Source organism: Oncorhynchus kisutch, unplaced genomic scaffold (genome assembly GCF_002021735.2).
Source record: "Oncorhynchus kisutch isolate 150728-3 unplaced genomic scaffold, Okis_V2 Okis07a-Okis12b_hom, whole genome shotgun sequence".
In the NCBI taxonomy this organism is placed as follows: Eukaryota; Metazoa; Chordata; class Actinopteri; order Salmoniformes; family Salmonidae; genus Oncorhynchus; species Oncorhynchus kisutch.
The window spans coordinates 5,176,931-5,197,610 of NW_022261984.1; the positions used below are offsets into that span (position 1 = coordinate 5,176,931).

A 20,680-nucleotide genomic window follows, 5' to 3' on the forward strand; every position below is an offset into this window, starting at 1 on the left:
CTTATCTAATATATCGACGCCATTAATTTCTACATGATCACCAATGAAAAGCTTGATCGATCCTTCAGTAAATTGACAGAAAAATCTACACTGAAGCGGTTGATCCCGCCCACCCCTCAGAACGTCACACTATGCATTGTGCGCAGAGTTCCATTGCCTTCTTGTACATAACATCCATTGAATTATTAAAATGTTTGTCGGTGAGGCAGATTTGTTCCCCATCATTCACAGACGAACATATTGGCTGTGTTCGAGATGATCAAAACTGCGAGTATCATGGATACATTTTCTGACTAATCTACAAATCATAATTAGTTGTTATTTATGATGTAAGGTGATTTGTGGATCAGTCAGCTTGCAGTTACTTTGTGGCTCTCGAACACGGCTATCCGAGCTGCTCCCACTTAGTGCTAGTGCGCATGTGATGTTGGTCTGTATAAACCGGATGCAAACGGACAACCCGGATATGGACCGTCCATGAGTCGGCGAATGCGAACGTGGGTAGATTACCTAAAACAGCGGTCGGCCATCTTGCACTCAGTCTCCATTTAATATCATACCTCAGTGGTCCACAGTGGAAAGAGAAACCATGATGTCACGGACATAGGCCGCCAATTCTGATCAATCCTGTACATTACATTGGAAATAATAATCGAAAGTGTGGGGTGAAGCTGGTTGCCGCCAACATGTCGAAAGAATGTTTTCAAACCCAGTTCGCCTTTGTTATGGAGAGTGTATTGAATACTGCAGTCACCGAGACAACGAAACTTTTCGAAAAAACTATTGAGGAACTGCGAGCCGAAATATCTAGAATAAAAGAAGAGAACGAGGACCTCAAAACGAGGCTTCGATCCCTCGAAAATGTGAAGAAATCGACGGGTGAAAGTGAACGCCAAACCGCAGAGCTTGGACCGAGTCAAAGAACATCACGTATCGGCAAACGTGACATTGGTGTCCAATGCGGTGAGTAGAAAACGGGTGTATTCATTCCGCCACACAATTTTATCATGGTTTTACAACAAACGAGTTTCTATTTGACAAATTCAGGTAGTTCCCGCCCCGTTTGTTTCCGAAACATTTTGCAACAGAATCGGCGGAACGAGTAGCTCCTGGACTAGTTAGCAAAGCTAACTTCAAATTAACAAACATCCTAATAGCCTAGATATTTAGCTGCGCATGAAGGCTCAACGCTGAGAATATTTCCTCAAACTGCTTAATGTATACGTTTAATTTGTATACACCTTTTTTTGGAACGTAACCAGTAAACTCTACATCAGGCTGATAGCTTCCCTGGAGAACTCAACATGTCAGGTGTATGTTACAAGCGGAAATGAAGCCAAGTCAGTGTATGGAGAAGTTGGAGGCGAAACTAGCCAGACACTTCAGATGATGTGGGCTGCTTGGCCTGGATAGTGGCGAGAAGCAACGGGCGGTACAGGGGGGAGGCGACTCCAAGTCGATAATCACGTAATAATAAGGAATTCCCCTCGACAACAAATGGGTGGAACCCGACATTCGTCCCTACTGATCACTGCTGTGTTGTTCGATGTACATGTAGCCAGGTCAAAAATCCCGACCTACAGTTCACAAGGGACGGCAGGTAACCTAGCGGTTAAGAGAGCTGGGCCAGGAACAGAAATGTCGCTGTACAGTTCACACGGGGCGACTAAGAGCGTTGGACCAGGAACCGAAATGTCGCTGATTCAAATCCCCGACCCTGTCACATCTACGGTTTTTATTTTCTTCTGCGCTTGACCAAGGCGCGGTTGATGTCGATTTAAGCCTGCAGCGCTGATTCATAGGGGTTGGGTTAAATGCGAAAGACACATTTCAGTTGCGCAACAGACTCCCTTTTGCTTCCCTCTCATTTTCCCAATGCTCTCACATAGGGACATGGAGTTTGCGAGAAAGCCCTGTGGCTTCAGGCTGGTCGTTGTGGGGGTACGCGGTGTCCAAGTAGGCTACACATAGCTGTGTGTGTGGAAAACATTGAATCACAGGTCAGACGTTTAACTTGTCGGTTTGGAACTCCACTCACTGCTTGCAGCTGTATAGTCCGTTTTGGTCTTGTTGGTCTCTGTAACATTATAATAAAAAATAGACCAGAGCCTGTCATTTCCAAATGGGAGCAAATGAATCAGAGTGGGCAGAACAAGCAAGGAGGACTGCAGAGCCTTGCACCAGCTAGTGAGATCCTATAGAGTCCCACAGTGGAGGTGTCAATGATGGACTGGCCATCTGGAGCACCAGGAGTTTTCCCAGTGGGTCCGCTTGGCAGTTGGGGCCGATGCAACGTAGAATATAAATAACCCCAGCCCCTACTTAAATAAAAGTAACAAAGTGCTGTGTGTCTGATTGGCCCACTGGCACTGCGGTTGGGTATTACATCTGTCAGCTTCTCTCTCCCAGCCAATTACTTTTGGTCCAGTCCATTCTAAAGTTACCTGGGCCCCGCCCCTTTCCCATCTCTGTTAAGTGGTGACCTTTGAATACATAGTGCAGTGGAGCAAGATGGACAAACACAGAAAAAACGTACAGGTGCTGAAAAGCGGAGAGAGAAGTGGTTGAAGTCCCTTTAGGTTGATGAAGCCAAATATTAAAAATAACAAATTATTCATTTGGCGCCGTTACCAGTCAATCATCTCAGCCTAGTTAGCCTGAAGGCACTGGCAGCACAGAGGAGAGAGAGAGCAGCCCATTGAAAACAAGAAGCTTGACATCAGCAAGTGCCTTGGCAAATCCACTGATGGAGCCTCCAGTAAGGTCAGTATAAAGGCTTCTCTGCCCGGCTCTCTGCAAAGTCCAACAATCAAGTGCATGTGTGGTGCTGTGCACACATTTTGAACCTTGTTTTGACAGACACAACAGAAAGTGTCTTGGCAAGTGGGTCAGGTTTCTCTCATTAACAACATAGCTGTGTTCTTCCGTGAGTCCTACCAGAGGATGAACATTTGGGAGAAGCAGAGCAAGGACCCAAGACAGACGTCTTGCTCCAATTGGAGAGACATGTGGATGGGCTAAATACAGTGCCTTAAAGAAGGTCTCTGGAGCTTTTGGAAATCCAGATGAGGGTCGGTATGTTGATGTCCTTCTCACCATGCAAGATCAGAAAAACATCAACACTCCTGCACGGGGATACTTTGAGGGGTTGCTGAAGTATGAAACAATACTTACAGCTCAAATATTCCTCAGAATATTTCAGGTCACCTCACCAGTCTCAAAATATCTTCAAACTAGTGGAATGGACATTCTGTCTGCACGTCGTATGGTTGTGTCTACAGAGGAGCAGCTGAATGGAATGGCAAGGCATTTTGAAAAAGTCAAGGCAGCTGCAGACACAGTTGTTCAGTGGGCCAACAGGAAGTTGCAGGAATGGGTTGGGAAAATAGTGCTGGAGTTAGAGACCACTCTGCCAATGAAAAGGGCTCGAAAAGAAGAAAACCAGGCTCGGAAAGATGGCACAATGAGACATTTACTGGGGCAAAGAGCGCATACAGGATTGGTGTACATAATCAAAACTGGATACAGTTATAGATGGCATCCATCAGCTATTTCTGAGTAATGGCACTTTGTATCCTGACATGGCTCTTCTGGACCCTAAACTTTAGTCAGCTAACATCCAGTGCCAGTGGCCTTCCACAGACAGTACTTCAAGAACTAAGCAAATGTTTGATCAAATTTGACAGCAGAGCAACGGTGGCCAATTTACAGAGTGAGCTCATGAGTCTGGCAGAACAGTGGACTAGGTTAAAACAATGGGGATTTGAAGAATACACAACCAGGACTATGGAGGATCATGGACCTGAAGGAAATGAAGACGAGGTGGAGATGGTGAACAAGAGCTGTTCATCTTGCAAGGACTGTCCAGTGTGTTGCTACCGTGTTCTTAGTCGGTACAACCTATTGACCGACGCATCACATCCTGGGCCTTGCTTACGAGTTCCTACTTACCCTGTCAGTAACCCAGGTAGCCTGCGAGTGGAGCTTCTCTACTCTGAAACTCATCAAGAGTAGGCTCAGGAGCACTCCATCTCAACAGCACCTGGAGGCTTTTATGCTCATGGCTACTGAGTGAGATGTTTTAATGGCCCTGGACAGTGACCTGGTTATTGATGGCATTGCTGAGAGAAGTGAGCTGCTGCAGAATTAGCTAATTTAAGGAGGTAGGAAATATGTTTGGTTTTGTGACTTGCCTACTCACCAGTATTTTCACCAACACACTTCATCCTGTATTATTTATTTTAATGGTCAGATGGTTCCAGAGATTCTCGCCACCTTGCTGCTCCTTCCAGCCAGCCTCCTCATAAGAGCAACACGTTCCCCTTGTTCTATTTTGACATCTATTTTACTAAAGTTATTGTTATAAATATTGTTCAGTAATCTTGTTTACATAAAGTTTTGTTTTGGTGGTGGTGTATTGCTGGTGGGGTTTTGGTGGTGGTGGTGTATTGCTGGTGGTGGTGTATTGCTGGTGGTGGTGTATTGCTGGTGGTGGTGTATTGCTGGTGGTGGTGTATTGCTGGTGGGGTTTTGGTGGTGGTGTATTGCTGGTGGGGTTTTGGTGGTGGTGGTGTATTGCTGGTGGGGTTTTGGTGGTGGTGGTATATTGCTGGTGGGGTTTTGGTGGTGGTGGTATATTGCTGGTGGGGTTTTGGTGGTGGTGGTGGTATATTGCTGGTGGTGTATTGCTGGTGGGGTTTTGGTGGTGGTGTATTGATGGTGGTGTATTGGTGGTGGGGTTTTGGTGGTGGTGTATTGCTGGTGGGGTTTTGCTGGTGGTAAAATGTGCAGTTTTGTCACAATGCCACAGATATCTCAGGTTTGAGGGCGTGTGCAATTGGCATGCTGACTGCAGCAATGTCCACCAGAGCTGTTGCCAGAGAATTGAATGTTAATTTCTCTACCATAAGTCGCCTCCAACATTGTTTTAGAAAATTTGCCAGCCCAGGACCTCCACATCCTGCTTCTTCACCTGTGGGATTGTCTGAGACCAGCTACCCGGATAGCTGATGAAACTTGAGGAGTATTTCTGTCTGTAATAAAGCCCTTTGTGGGGGGGGGGGGACTACTAATTCTGATTTGCTGGGCCTGGCTCCCAAGTGGGTGGGCCTACACCCTACTAGGCCCACCACCCTACCAGGCCCACCATGGCTGCAACCCTGTCAAGTCATGTGAAATCCATAGATAAGGGCCTAATGAATTTATTTCAACTGACTGATTTCCTTATAAACTGTAACTCACCTAAATCGTTGAAATTGTTGCGTTTTATATTTTTGTTCAGTGTGTGTAAAGATATTCATATACAAATCACTTTAAATTAAATGAGTCCTTGACCATGTGACCTAGTCACCTCAAACCAACTTTGGATTGTTCAGAGGGTAGAATATAATATATATATTTTATCTTTATTTCGTTGTCACTTTTTTTGGACTTCTAGTTTCAATGGCTCCTTGAACACCCACCTATGAATTTGTCTCAAGTCAAAGCATCCTTTAAGTTTCTCATTCTCATCAATATATATTTATAAACTACTGGACAGGTGTGCATGCCACTTTCACGTAGCAGTGGCAGCCATAGTAGCGGTAGTATTGATTGTAGTAGCAGTAGACACATTAGGCTTATGATCATGGGCTTAGATCTTTAGCTAACAGTTGTAGGATTTTTTTTCAAAGGTCTACAGACTACAATATATCACAGAAGAAAATTAGGGTTTGAGAGGTGTGGTCTATAGGTACGGTGTGTTGCAACACATGATGGTATGTCCTAACCACTTTCTCTCCCCTGATCTGGTATTTCCAGTCCTGACAGCGCATGCTTTGCCTCGGGCTGGGGAGCAGCACCGGCGGGAGGAGAACCAGGGGACGGAGCTGCACCGGGGGGCCTACGACGAGGAGGGCAACCCACAGACTGCCTTAGTGCTGATCAAACAGGAGGTGGACTGGGTAAGACAGTCCCCACCTAGCCTGAGTCCCCGATCTGTTTGGGTCAGTGCTATCAAGGATCGTTGGGACGTCCCTGTCCTAAACCCCTACCTAACCGTTTTACATTTCAACTTCAATGGGGTAGGGAAGTCCTAAAGATCCCGGATAGCACGGACCAATCTGTTTTCTGTCTTCCCAATTCATCCACCTCTCTGCTCAACCTATTGTTGTTGACCCCAGAGAAAAGGAAACACCTGTACACTGCACTTGCTGGAATCTTCTTCTTTTTATTTAAACTTACGTACTGCTGACAGTCTTTGTCAGAGTTTATGTTGACACTAATTTAGCTGTTGTTGTTGGCATTGTCCCCCCCAGGAGGCAGACTATTCTGATGACTACTCCCCCGGGTACATACTGCTGAAGAAGGAGGGGGGAGATCTCCCGACTCTGGTCCGCAGACAACCTCTCAGAGAGTTACCAGGCAGAGGTAGGAACTAGGGAGACATGCATCTTATTACAATGTATTAAACAGTATTGGGTTGAGAACCAGGCTCTACTAATATCTATAATAATCTCTCCACTGTTGTTCTCTCTTTTTCTTTCTGTTTCTCCCTTTCAACTTTCCCTTCTACCTTTCTCCATCCTGTCAATCTCCCTCCCTCTGTAGCCCTGGTCCCACCTGGAGCCGTCAGGGCCCTGGTCAACCGTTACACCCAGGAAAGGCCTCCTACCACCCAGCCTACCTCAGCAGAGGCCCCCCTCCAGGGAGAACCAGACACCCAGGAGACCCCCCAGACTCTCAGCCCATCCCAGCCCAGGACCAGAGAGTTTACCAGTGCCAGTGCAGGCCAGGCCCCTGGAGCAGAACAGCAGTCACTGGTAATACCAGCAGCAGAGTCTCCAACATTACACCAGACAGCATCTTCTCAATCAGCAGCCACTATCCAGTCTACAACAACTGTCCTGTCTACTGTAATGGCCCAGTCCACGGTAACTACTCTGTCAAAAGAAACTGTCCAAACGACCACAGCGGTCCAGTCGACTGTAGCGGTAAAGTCGACAGCAGCATCGTCAGAGCGACCGCCACCTGTCATCTCCGGGTTACCCAGAACCCCTCTTCAGAATACACAGCCCAGCCCCGTACCCCCTCGTCCCATCTCCTCGACCATCACCAGCACAGTCCCACACAAACGTTCTACCTGTAGCTCGTCCAATAGCAGTGCCCTCAACACAACCAGCTAGGCCTACAGCTGTACCTGATGGACCAACGGCCACACCACCAACACAGACACAACCGCCTACAGTTTTGGAGAAGTCGGGTATTGCCACGGCAACTCCGCCAACGCCTGTCCAGTCTGCTCCATCTCCTACTGAGTTGACAGAACCTGCCGGCCCTCCTGAGAAGCAGGTGTTGTTGGTCACTGAGCATGTGCAACACTCCTCCACCGTGCCCGGACCAAAGTCACCTTCTGTCCCAGAGACATCTTATGAAACCCCTCTACAGCTGTCAGCCCCTGCTGGAACCACACCCTCTGGCTGCTGTCAGATGTCTAAGACACAGTTTTTAGCTCAGTTGTCAGTAGTACCCCGAGTATGTGCTCCACCGAGGCTGGAGAAAGACAAGGATGAGGAGGAAGATGAGGGGGAGAGGCTTTCCCCCCTCCCTGCCACATCTACGGAAGCTGTGTTGACAAGGTCTGTCGCTACGGAGACGACCCCTGCCAGCGAGAATAAGGAGGAGATTGTTGTCCAGGTAGGCGGCGAGCGAAAGTCAAGTCAACGTGAAGCGCTCCTCTCCGGTCTCCGCCTCCGCTTAAGGCCCCGCCCCCAGGACAGCATGCCTTCTCCAGTGGTTGCTAAGAAACCCAGAGGAGAGAGAACCGCCCCTCTAGACCATGACTACTCAAAGGTGATGGAGGACGGAGAAGAAAAGTCCAGGGAATCACACGTTGACCAGGATGTAGTAGAGGACACAGCTATCGGTGAGACGGCTGACGACAAGTCTAGTGGACAAGGAAGTAGTAACCACATCATCAGTGAGGAAGAGGGAGGAGCTAACACTGATGTGACCTCTCCGACCAGACAGTCACCTATTGTTGGAGGTGTGTCCAAATCCAAGAAGAGAAGCATGACCTGGGTGCAGGCTCAGAGACTATTGGCGCTAGCCCAGGCTAAGAGGAGTAGGTCAAAGGTCACCAAGGCCTCACAGAGAGGTCTGAGGTCAGAGCTAAGAGGCTTGGTCACACAGACACAGTTTCTGCCTTCCAACCCACAGCGTCGCCGGTCATACAGACCCAGTCCACAAGCTGCCTCCAGCCCACGCCGCACCAGCCCTCGCCAGGTTACAGGGGACAACACAAACCCTCCTCCTGCAACCCCGCCTAACCCACAGCCTCACTCCTTCAAGGTCACTTCCACCACCCCTCGTCGCGGAAGACCTCGTTCTGCGGCTGTGGCGACTTTAAATTTGAAACGGTCTCCCTCCACCCCTCAACCTATCCCCTTCATTGTCACCGTCAGCCCTCGCTCTAACTTCAAAAAGTCCCCCCAGTGCCCACGGACTTTCCAGCAGGCGCGCCGATGCCGCCAATCACAACCGATGTGGTCACCACCGGGACCGTTACAGCTCCAACAGTCTCCCCAGGCTCCACGGAAACGTCTCGCCAAGAACCAGTGTGCAGACTGCGGTCGTGTCCTGAGCAGCGCCGCTGCTTTAGAGAGTCACGCCTCCCTCCACTCAGGGAAGCGCCCGTTCGCCTGCTCTGCCTGCGGCAAGGACTTCCCCGACCTCAAGGGCCTCAACCGCCACGCCCGCGTCCATGGTGATCAGCGGGGCCACCAGTGTCCGAAGTGCGACAAGACCTTTGTCTACCGCTTCGGCCTGACTAAGCATGAGCAGGTGGTCCACAGTGGCGTGCGTCCGTTCATCTGCCCAATCTGTGACAAACGCTTAATTACACAGCGTGACCTGGAGGCTCATATCCGCGTTCACACTGGAGAGAAACCATTTGCCTGCTCCCTCTGTGTGAAGCGGTTCAAGAGGCGTGTGGAGCTGAATGTTCACCTGATGTGGCATAACGGGGAGAAGAGACACTGGTGCTCATACTGTGGGAAGGGATTTCTGGATTACAATAATCTGAAGAACCACAAACTGGTCCACACCGGAGAGAAACCCTATACCTGCTCCGAGTGTGGCAAGCGCTTCAAACAGACTGGCCATCTGAAGAAACACCTGAAGACTGTACACAAAGACCGATAGACGGCGGGGGAAAAATATTCAATGACACCCTATTCCCTATATAGTGCACCTCTTTGGACCAGAAACAGTGTCAGGCCCTTGTAAAGTAGTGCACTAGATAGGATGTCATAGGAGCTATTGAGGGGGAATAGTTATCTCCATTTGCTGTGAATTCAAAACCCAGCCGTGTTAGTGCTAATGAGGCAGGGATCCCAATCTATTCTGACAGTGATTGGGAAGGACTTGTTATTTTATGTATTGATTAATTAAAAGTATCCAAGCTTTTGTTTTATAAACATTTGGTGCCGCTTTTGTTTAGAAGAATCATGCTACAAGAGAATGACGTAGGTAAGTGTAAAAAATGTTTTTACAAATTGTTTTATTTTAGTTGAGACTGAGTTGGTTATTTGTATTTAAAACATGAATTCTGGTTATTTGCTATAATTCGTTATTCATAAGAAAAGTTTGAAGCCTTAACAAGTTTAAATGTAGGTGTACTGTGTTCACATCATGGTGTTTATGTTCTGCGGTTTTGAACTACAATGAACAAAAATAAACGCAACATGTAAAATGTTGGTCCCATGTTTCATGAGCTGAAATAAAAGAACCCACAAAAAGCGTATTTCTCTCAAATTAAACACATTTGTTTCCATCCATGTTAGTGAGCATTTCTCCTTTGCCAAGATAATCCATCCACCTGACAGGTGTGGCATAATTATTACACAAATGCACCTTGTGCTGGGGATAATGTCCACTTAAAATGTGCAGTTTTGTCAAACAGTATCCCATGGTGGGGTTATGTTATGGGCAGGCATAGGCTAATTGCATTCTATCAATGGCTATTTCAATGCACAGAAAGACCATGACGAGATCCTGAGTCCCATGCATATGTCTTCCCGGTCGTGAAATCCATAGATTTGGGCCCAATGAATTCAATTCAATAAAACTATTACTTTAGTGTTTTTATATAAAACATCTGGGCTGGACTTAACCCTCCAGGTCGTAATTGCAAGTGGGAAACTGACAAAATATTGTCAGTTTGACTTTTTACTACTGACCTTTCACCCAAAACATCAAAATTACGATAAGTTTGACCATATTGTCAATGGTAAGCAAGCTTTTTATTGGTCTGACATCAAAAGCACTTGAACACAATCATGGCAGACTTACACCATCCCATAAGCACATGAATGCCCTATATTCAAATATTTGTTAGGTTGACATGGTCATTATGACAGACAATTCATAGTCTATAATTTAAGGCATACATTCTTATTTAACATGGATTTCCAACAGTTAATATTTTCAATGTCCTTATTAAAAAGCAATTGATCACCCCAAAAATTGTTCTCAATGTCAAATTAAACAGTTTTCTAGACCACCACTCTGCTCAGGAGATCCGGCCTGTGTTTGTGCTGGTGTGACTTCAGATGGTTAAGTTGTTTGAAGCGGTGTCCACATACAGCGCAGCAGTACGGTCTCTCCCCGGTGTGGGTGCGCTTGTGGACTTTCAAAATGTCTGCCCGTGTGAAGCTCTTGTCACACATGGTGCAGCGGTGGGGTTTCTCCTGTGTGTGAATGCGTCGGTGCAGTTTGAGGTTCCAGAGCCGACTGAACTTGTTCCCGCAGAGAGAGCAGCAGTAGGGCTTGTCTGCAGTCTGGCTGCATGTGTGCCTCTTCAAGTCAGAGAAGGAGGTGAAGCCCTTGCCACACTGGCTGCAGAGGTGGCGTCCCTCGGCTTGAACCTTGATGTTGCAGGCCTGGGTGAAGGTCTTACCGCACTGAGTGCGGGAGTATGGAGTCCCTGGCCCTGAATTCGACCATCTCCCAGTTTTGTGTTTCTGCTTGTGGGCCTTGAGGGAACCAGAATCTGGGAAGGTCATTGAACATTGATTGCAGGCATGATGCCTCCCCCCTCCTCCTGTTACCTGCTCTTGTGAACGATTTCTGAGGTTTAAAGAGTGTCCAAAGTCGTCAGCAGCACCATACAGGCTCTCTGTGGCTGAGCTTCCAGAGTGGATGGAGGTTAGCCCCCTGTGGCCAGCTCTACTACCCAAGTCCGGAACACCGTGTTCAGGGTACCCCTCCTCGTTGATCAACAGGCAGTTCAGGTCTCCCACCTCTGGGTGGGGGGATGGCATTGGCGACCCCACCTGCTCCCTCTGGCTCCGATGGGGGCCAGGCGTGTGGGAGCGATGGTGATGGTCTCCCCCCTCAGATCCCCCGAGGTTCACCTGGTAGTGACCTGTAGCTCCGTAGCTCAGCGCTCCCAGACGAGACGGAGAACCAGGAAGCCTATCCAGCCCTTCCATGTCTAGAAGATGGTCGCCACTACCACTACTGCCGTAACCAGACTTCTCAAAGCTGACCCCCAGTTCCTCCATGCTGTAGCGGGGGCGGTAGAGAGGGTCGGTGGGGTCCACTGAGTCTCCCTCGGGACCCGATGGTTCAGGATCCTGGTCTAGACCAGACCCCCAGTCATCCTGGCACTGCTGCAGCTCCTGCTCACTGAAACTCTTACTGGGCCCCGAGACGTCTGAACCGTCGGCCCCTGAAGAACACAGGAGACATGAGGCATTAGAAGCATTAGCATTAGAGGCATTGGCAATAGTAGAAACGGTGGTAGAATAACTAATGCTAAATTTGAACTTAGTTTCAAGTTGATTTATTATAATACCAATGACAACATATTAGAAGCTACTCCTTTTCATTCTCATCATAAAGATGGCCTGTTGTGTTTGTAAACAACTCACCGTCCAGGCAGACGCCCCATCTCTCCTGTAGTTCAGTGTTGTGGAGAGCTTCCTCTTTCAGCAGGCTGTCCAGCTTTTGACCTCCGTCTGCGGGCTGCAAAAGGAAATTAAGAAGTTGATTCTAACTAAACGATGGATAAACTGGCAGTGAATGAATCAACCTGGCATGATGGTCCACTATTCCCCCTGAAAGACAAGTTCTAATCTGTTCTGCACAGTACATTTTTATCTGAAGGTTCTATAACACTGGTGTTTCGTCAGTCCCCTACTTACCTCAGAGGTTCTCCTAGGGCTGATGGCATCGGCCTCCTCCAGGTCATGCGAGGCTGTTTCCTCGGCCACGCCCCCACAGCTGCTCCACTCCTCCCCTAGTACCTTCTCCTGCTTCAGGCCACGCCCCCTCTCCACACCTGGCCACAGGTAAACAAAGAGTAACATTTATCTCAACTAAAAGGAAAGCTGAATTGTGAATAATGGAGTCTCCTCGCATCAGTGCAGAGGGGGAAATAAAGCATCTTACCACCAACGGTCTGGTCAGTGATCACCAAAGTATGGAAGGTACACATTACAGCAGCCCCACTTTAGAGTGATTCCTCCATATATACAGGAAAGTATTCAGACCCCTTGACTTTTCACACAATTTGTTATACTACAGCCTTATTTCAAAATGGATTGAATTGTTTTTTACCCCTCATCAATCTACACACAATACCTCACAATGACAAAGCAAAACAAGGTTTTCAGAAAAGTTTGCAAATGTATTAAAAATAAACTGATATCACATTTACATAAGTATTCAGACCCTTTACTCTGTACTTTGTTGAAGCAGCGAATACAGCCTCCAGTCTTCTTGGGTATAATGCTACAAGCTTGGTACACCTGGATTTGGGGAGTTTCCCCCATTCTTCTCTGCAGATCCTCTCAAGCTCTGTCAGATGTGAAGGGGAGAGTCGCAGCACAGCTATTTTCAGGTCTCTCCAGAGATGTTCGATCGGGTTCAAGTCCGAGCTCTGGCTGGGCCACTCAGAGACTTGTCCCGAAGGAACGGCATTGTCTTGGCTGTGTGCTTACGGTTGTTGTCCTGTTGGAAGGTGAACCTTCGCCCCCAGTCTGAGGTACTGAGTGCTCTGGAGCAGGTTTTCATCAAGGATCTCTCTGTACTTTGCTCCATTCATCTTTCCCCTCGAACCTGGCTAGTCTCCCAGACACTGCTGCTGAAAAACATCTCCACAGCATGATCCTGCCACTACCATGGTTCACCGTAGGGATGGTGCCAAGTTTCCTCCAAACGTGACACTTGGCATCCGGGCCAAAGAGTTCACTCTTGGTTTCATCAGACCAAAGAATCTTGTTTTTTAGGTGCCTTTTGGCAAACGCCAAGTGGGCTGTCATGTGCCTTTTACTGAGGAGTGGCTTCCGTCTGGCCACTCTACGATAAAGGCCTGATTGGTGGAGTGCTGCAGAGACGGGAGAACCTTCCAGAAGGACAACCATCTCCACAGAGGAACTGTCAGAGTGACCATCAGGTTCTTGGTCACTTCCCTGACCAAGACCCTTCTCCCACGATTGCTCAGTTTGGCCAGGCGGCCAGCTCTAGGAAGAGTCTTGGTGCTTCCAAACTTCTTCCATTTAAGATGGAGGCCACTGTGTTCTTGGGGACCTTCAATGCTGCAGAAATGTTTTGGTACCCTTCCCCCAGATCTGTGCCTCGACATAATCCTGTCTCGGAGCTCTATGAACAATTCTTTCAACCTCAGGGCTAGTTTTTGCTATGACATGCACTGTCAACTGTGAAACCTTATATAGACAGGTGTGTGTCTTTCCAAATCATGTCCAATCAATTGAATTTACCACAGGTGGACTCCAATCAAGTTGTAGAAACATCTCAAGGATGATCAATGGAAACAGGATGCACCTGAGCTCAATTTCGAACCTCAGAGCAAAGGTCAGAATACTTATGTAAATAAGGTATTCCTGTTTATGTTTAATAAATTTGCAAACATTTCTAGAAACTTGTTTTTGTCATTATGGGATATTGTGTGTAGATTGTTGAAGAAAAAATGTATTGAATCCATTTTAGAATAAGGCTGTAACATAGCAAAATGTGGAAAAAGTCAAGGGGTCTGAATACTTTCCCAATGCACTGTACAGTTGTGGCCAAAAGTTTTGAGAATGACACAAATATTAATTTCCACAAAGACTGCTGCTTCAGTGTCTTTAGATATTTTTGTCAGATGTTACTATGGAATACTGAAGTATAACTACAAGCATTTCATAAGTGTCAAAGGCTTTTATTGACAATTACATTAAGTTTATGCAAAGAGTCAATATTTGCAGTGTTGACCCTTCTTTTTCAAGACCTCCGGAATCCGCCCTGGCATGCTGTCAATTAACTTCTGGGCCACATCCTGACTGATGGCAGCCCATTCTTGCATAATCAATGCTTGGCGTTTGTCAGAATTTGTGGGATTTTGTTTGTCCACCCGCCTCTTGAGGATTGACTGCAAGTTCTCAATGGGATTAAGGTCTGGGGAGTTTCCTGGCCATGGACCCAAAATATTGATGTTTAGTTATCACATTTTTTTTCTTTTTTTTCCTCCTTCCAAAGCCCCCCCCCCCCCCCCCCCAGAAGAAAAAAATAATAAAATACAATTCATTCCATTCCCCACCCCCAAGAACCCCCCAGAACACCAACAACCAAGAGAATGAACTACAGAGAAAAAAAGGTAAAGACAGAAGAAAACAGCAAACAAATAAAACAAAATAATACATTCAAAAATGACATGAAGGAATCATAACAGCAATGACTACTGTATATGTTTGTGTGCATGTCTGGCACTATTACATGAATGTGTGTGATCTTGTATGTGTTTATTTGAATGAGAGTGTGTGTATATGCATGTGTACAAACACCTGCACGGCATCAGCCTCAGGCAAAAACCGACATTAGTTGTAAAAACACTGCCACTTAGTGGCCTTATGGCAAGGTGCTCCATCATGCTGGGAAAGGCATTGTTCGTCACCAAACTGTTCCTGGATGGTTGGGAGAAGTTGCTCTCGGAGGACGTGTTGGTACCATTCTTTATTCATGGCTGTGTTCTTAGACAAAATTGTGAGTGAGCCCACTCCCTTGGCTGAGAAGCAACCCACACATGAATGGTCTCAGGATGCTTTACTGTTGGCATGACACAGGACTGATGGTAGCGCTCACCTTGTCTTCTCCGGACAAGCTTTATTCCGGAATCCCCAAACAATCGGAAAGGGGATTCATCAGAGAAAATGACTTTACCCCAGTCCTCAGCAGTCCAATCCCTGTACCTTTTGCAGAATATCAGTCTGTCCCTGATGTTTTTCCTGGAGAGAAGTGGCTTCTTTGCTGCCCTTCTTGACACCAGGCCATCCTCCAAAAGTCCTCGCCTCACTGTGCCGATGCACTTACACCTGCCTGCTGCAAGCTCTGTACTGGTGGTGCTCCGATCCTGCAGCTGAATCAACTTTAGGAGACGGTCCTGGTGCTTGCTGGACTTTCTTGGGAGCCCTGAAGCCTTCTTCACAACAATTGAACCGCTCTACTTGAAGTTCTTGATGATCCGACAAATGGTTGATTCAGGTGCAATCTTACTGGCAGCAATATCCTTGCCTGTGAAGCCCTTTTGTGCAAAGCAATGATGATGGCACGTGTTTCCTTGCAGGTAACCATGGTTGACAGAGGATGAACAATGATTCCAAGCACCACCCTCCCTTTGAAGCTTCCAGTCTGTTATTCGAACTCAATCAACATGACTGAGTGATCTCCAGCCTTGTCCTCGTCAACACTCACACCTGTGTTAACGAGAGAATCACTGACATGATGTCAGCTGGTCCTTTTGTGGCAGGGCTGGAATGCAGTGGAAATGTTTTGGGGGATTCAGTTCATTTTCATGGCAAATAGGGACTTTGCAATTCATCTGATCACTCTTCATAACATTCTGGAGTATATGCAAATTGCCATCATACAAACTGAGGCAGCAGACTTTGTGAAAATGTATATTTGTGTCATTCTCAAAACTTTTGGCCACGACTGTATGTATGTATGTATGTATGTATATATGTATAGATAGATAAGGTAAGAGTACCAGTCAAAAGTTTGGACACATACTCATTCAAGAGTTTTTCTTTATTTGTACTATTTTCTACATTGTAGAATAATAGTGAAGACATCAAAACTATGAAATAACACATATGGAATCATGTAGTAACCCAAAAAGTGGCCACCCTTTGACAGATTTGCACACTCTTAGCATTCTCTCAGCTTCTGAGGTAGTCAACTGGAGTGCATTTAAATTAACATGTGTGCCTTGTTAAAAATTAATTTGTGGAATTTCTTTCCTTCTTAATGCGTTTGAGGCAATCAGTTGCGTTGTGACAAGGTAGGGGGGTATACAGAAGATAGCCCTATTTACTTTAAGACATGAAGATCAGTCAATCCGGAGAATTTCAAGAACTTTGAAAGTTTCTTCAAGTGCAGTTGCAAAAATCATTAAGTGCTATGATGAAACTGGCTCTCATGAGGACCGCCACAGGAAAGGAAGACCCAGAGATGCCTCTTCTGCAGAGGATGAGATCATTAGTGTTACCAGCCTCAGAAATTGCTGCTCAAATAAATACTTCACAGAGTTCAAGTAACAGACTCATCTCAACATCAACAGAGGAGACTGTGTGAATCAGGCCTTCATGGTCGAATTGCTGCAAAGAAACCACTACTAAAGGACACCAATAAGAAGACTTTTGGGCCAAGAAACACAAAAAAAATGGACATTAGAACGGTGTAAATCTGTCCGTCTTCGTGAGACGCAGAGTAGGTGAACGGATGATCTCCGCATGAGTGGTGCCCACGTAAAGCATGGAGGTGGTGGTGTGATGGTGCTTTGCTGGTGCACTGTTTGTGATTTATTTAGAATTCAAGGCACACTTAACCAGCATGGCTACCACAGTATTCTGCAGCGATACGCCATCCCATCTGGTTTGTGCTTAGTGGGACTCATTTGTTTTTCAACAGGACAAACACCCAACACACCTCCAGGCTGTGTAAGTGTAACAATTTTGCTTCCGTCCCTCTCCTCACCCCTACCTGGGCTCGAACCAAACACCCGCTGCACACATCAATAAGTCACCCACAAAGCACAGTTACCCATCGCTCCACAAAAGCTGGGGCCCTTGCAGAGCAAGGGGAACTACTACTTCAAGGTCTCCGAAGCGAGTGATGTCACTGATTGAAACGCTATTAACGCACACCCCGCTAACTAGCTAGCCATTTCACACCGGTTACAAAAGGGCTATTTGACCTAGAATGAGAGTGATTGAGTGCTGCATCAGATGACCTGGCCTCCACAATCAAATCAATGTTGATTTGTCACGTGCGCCGAATACAACAGGTGTAGTAGATCTTACAGTGAAATGCTTACTTACAGGCTCTAACCAATAGTGCAAAAAAGGTGTTAGGTGAACAATAGGTAAGTAAAGAAATAAAACAACAGTAAAAAGACAGGCTATATACAGTAGCGAGGCTATATACAGTAGCGAGGCTACATACAGACACCGGTTAGTCAGGCTGATCACCCGACCTCAACCCAATTGAAATGGTTTTGGATGAGTTGGACCACAGAGTGAAGGAAAAGCAGCCAACAAGTGCTCAGCATGTGGGAACTCCTTCAAGACTGTTGGAAAAGCATTCCAGGTGAAGCTGGTTGAGATAATGCCAAAAGTGTGCAAAGCTGCCATCAAGGCAAAGGCTGGCTACTTTGAAGAATCTAAAATCTAAAATATTTAGATTTATTTAACACTTTTTTGCTTACTACATGATTCCATATGTGTTATAGACAATAGTAAAAATAACAAAAAACCTTGATATTATATATTTATATTATATATATATAAATATATATACACTGCTCAAAAAAATAAAGGGAACGCTAAAATATCACATCCTAGATCTGAATGAATGAAATATTCTTATTAAATACTTTTTTCTTTACATAGTTAAATGTGCTGACAACAAAATCACACAAAAATTATCAATAGAAATCAAATTTATCAACCCATGGAGGTCTGGATTTAGAGCCACACTCAAAATTAAAGTGGAAAACCACACTACAGGCTGATCCAACTTTGATGTAATGTCCTTAAAACAAGTCCAAATGAGGCTCAGTAGTGTGTGTGGCCTCCATGTGCCTGTATGACCTCCCTACAACGCCTGGGCATGCTCCTGATGAGGTGGCGGATGTTCTCCTGACGGATCTCCTCCCAGACCTGGACTAAAGCATCCGCCAACTCCTGGATAGTCTGTGGTGCAACGTGGCATTGGTGGATGGAGCGAGACATGATGTGCTCAATTGGATTCAGGTCTGGGGAACGGGCGGGCCAGTCCATAGCATCAATGCCTTGCTCTTGCAGGAACTGCTGACACACTCCAGCCACATGAGGTCTAGCATTGTCTTGCATTAGGAGGAACCCAGGGCCAACCACACCAGCATATGGTCTCACAAGGGGTCTGAGGATCTCATCTCGGTACCTAATGGCAGTCAGGCTACCTCTGGCGAGCACATGGAGGGCTGTGCGGCCCCCCCCAAAGAAATGCCACCCCATACCATGACTGACTCACCGCCAAACGGGTCATGCTGGAGGATGTTGCAGGCAGCAGAACATTCTCCACGGCGTCTCCAGACTGTCACGTCTGTCACCTGCTCAGTGTGAACCTGCTTTCATCTGTGAAGAGCACAGGGCGCCAGTGGCGAATTTGCCAATCTTGGTGTTCTCTGGCAAATGCCAAACGTCCTGCACGGTGTTGGGCTGTAAGCACAACCCCCACCTGTGGACGTCGGGCCCTCATACCACCCTCATGGAGTCTATTTCTGACCGTTTGAGCAGACACATGCACATTTGTGGCCTGCTGGAGGTCATTTTGCAGGGCTCCTCCTGCTCCTCCTTGCACAAAGGCAGAGGTAGCGGTCCTGCTGCTGGGTTGTTGCCCTCCTACGGCCTCCTCCACGTCTCCTGATGTACTGGCCCGTCTCCTGGTAGCGCCTCCATGCTCGCATGATGTGCCATCCTGGATGAGCTGCACTACCTGAGCCACTTGTGTGGGTTGTAGACTCCGTCTCATGCTACCACTAGAGTGAAAGCACCGCCAGCATTCAAAAGTGACCAAAACATCAGCCAGGAAGCATAGGAACTGAGAAGTGGTCTGTGGTCCCCACCTGCAGAACCACTCCTTTATTGGGGGTGTCTTGCTAAATGCCTATAATTTCCACCTGTTTTCTATTCCATTTGCACAACAGCATGTGAAATTTATTGTCAATCAGTGTTGCTTCCTAAGTGGAGAGTTTGATTTCACATAAGTGTGATTGACATTGTGTTGTTTAAGTGTTCCCTTTATTTTTTTGAGCAGTATATATATAGATAGAGAGAGAGAGACTGTCTTTAGATGTCTCTCTCTATACCTGTCTGTGAGGCTCCAGAGCTTCTCTCCTTGGCTTCGTTGTTAGCTCTTCCACAGTCCGCACACTTCCCGATACGGCTTCCCTCTCTGTCCCTATCCCTGCGTCTGTTCTCCGACCACTGCAGCCGCTTCTTCAGCGACTCGACCTGCTCCCGGCTCTGGGACACTTCCTTCATGAAGCTATCGTCCACCAGCCTTGTGATCTCGTACATAGCAGCCTTGAATACCGTCTCCATGACTCCGGAGAGCTGAGACTGGAAGGTTATTTTGGCTTCGGACATCATAGCAAACTGTCTATGTGTAACTAGATAGTTACGAATTCGTAACGTTTAGTTACTTTTGTACAGGCGAATCAGTCCTGCGATCGAGTCAAAAAAAATGATAGGAAGCTAACGTTTGCAGCAAATATACTGGAAACTAACCCTTCCGTCTGTGTTAACAGGCTAGCAAATCTAGCTACTATTGGAAGTTGTTGTCTGACTCAGTGACTGTCCTAGTAATACATGTTTTTATCATTTCGAGAGATAAGATGCAGCAGTTAATGTATATGAGGCTATTGTAATAAATATAAATAACAGAGATAATGAGAGATGGCAGTTAGCTTGTTAGCTAGTTAGAGCCAACGCAAAAAGCATACACAAAAACAATAGCATTTCCGGAAACAAACCTACGGATCGAGTAGTAGGACAATCTACATTGGAACGATGAGAGAAAATACGACCTTTCTTTGAACAAAACATCTGTACGTTTACTGTAAATAAGATTCGAAATTTAATTCGGCTATTATTATACGATTCGAATACTGATCAGTGCCGTTGTAGGCTATTTATTGTGTAAATGATTTACAGGAAATCAACACCGAAGCGATTTATCCCGCCCTCCACTCAGCCCTATGCGGGCCCTGGTCCAAAGTGGAGTGGACTAGGAATAGGGTGTCCAAAACTAGGTTTCTCTCCAATTGGTGACATAACTGTTAGGTTATATCAGTTATCCTGTTAGACATTTTGTGCAGAATCCACTGCGCTGTTTCAGATGCAACGTTTATGGTCATGTTGCAGCAGTGCCCTTACGAAAAAAGATTGCAGTCACAGTGCAGTATAACTGCAGTGTGCAGCAAACCCTGCTTTCAAAATAACCGTTTTTTTTTTAAATGTCAGAATTGACTTTAAAAATGTAAGCTTTAAGCTGAATCCATGAATTAAATACACGTATATTTATAATTCCATTCTCAGTCCTTTCTTCATTGTCTATTACTGTAACTCAACCATAGTCTTGTGTACATATTCATTAT

The 20,680-nt window shown here is 46.4% G+C and overlaps 2 protein-coding genes across 2 annotated transcripts; one reads left to right on the forward strand and one right to left on the reverse strand.

Moving 5' to 3' along the window:
- Nucleotides 1–460: 460 nt before the first annotated feature.
- LOC109877376 (zinc finger protein 250) lies at nucleotides 461–9,781 on the forward strand. The gene is made up of 4 exons (XM_031814776.1): nucleotides 461–963; nucleotides 5,800–5,942; nucleotides 6,297–6,408; nucleotides 6,589–9,781. Exon 4 carries the CDS (start codon nucleotides 7,468–7,470, stop codon nucleotides 9,178–9,180), a length of 1,713 nt encoding a protein of 570 aa, XP_031670636.1. The 5' UTR covers nucleotides 461–963; nucleotides 5,800–5,942; nucleotides 6,297–6,408; nucleotides 6,589–7,467; the 3' UTR covers nucleotides 9,181–9,781.
- On the reverse strand, nucleotides 9,522–20,252 carry LOC109877377 (zinc finger protein 316-like). Its single transcript, XM_031814777.1, has 4 exons — nucleotides 19,391–20,252; nucleotides 12,186–12,322; nucleotides 11,913–12,006; nucleotides 9,522–11,710 (listed from the first exon to the last, which is right to left on the reverse strand). The coding sequence occupies exons 1-4, from the start codon at nucleotides 19,671–19,673 to the stop codon at nucleotides 10,533–10,535; spliced, it is 1,692 nt and encodes a 563-aa protein (XP_031670637.1). The 5' UTR covers nucleotides 19,674–20,252; the 3' UTR covers nucleotides 9,522–10,532.
- Nucleotides 20,253–20,680: the final 428 nt, after the last annotated feature.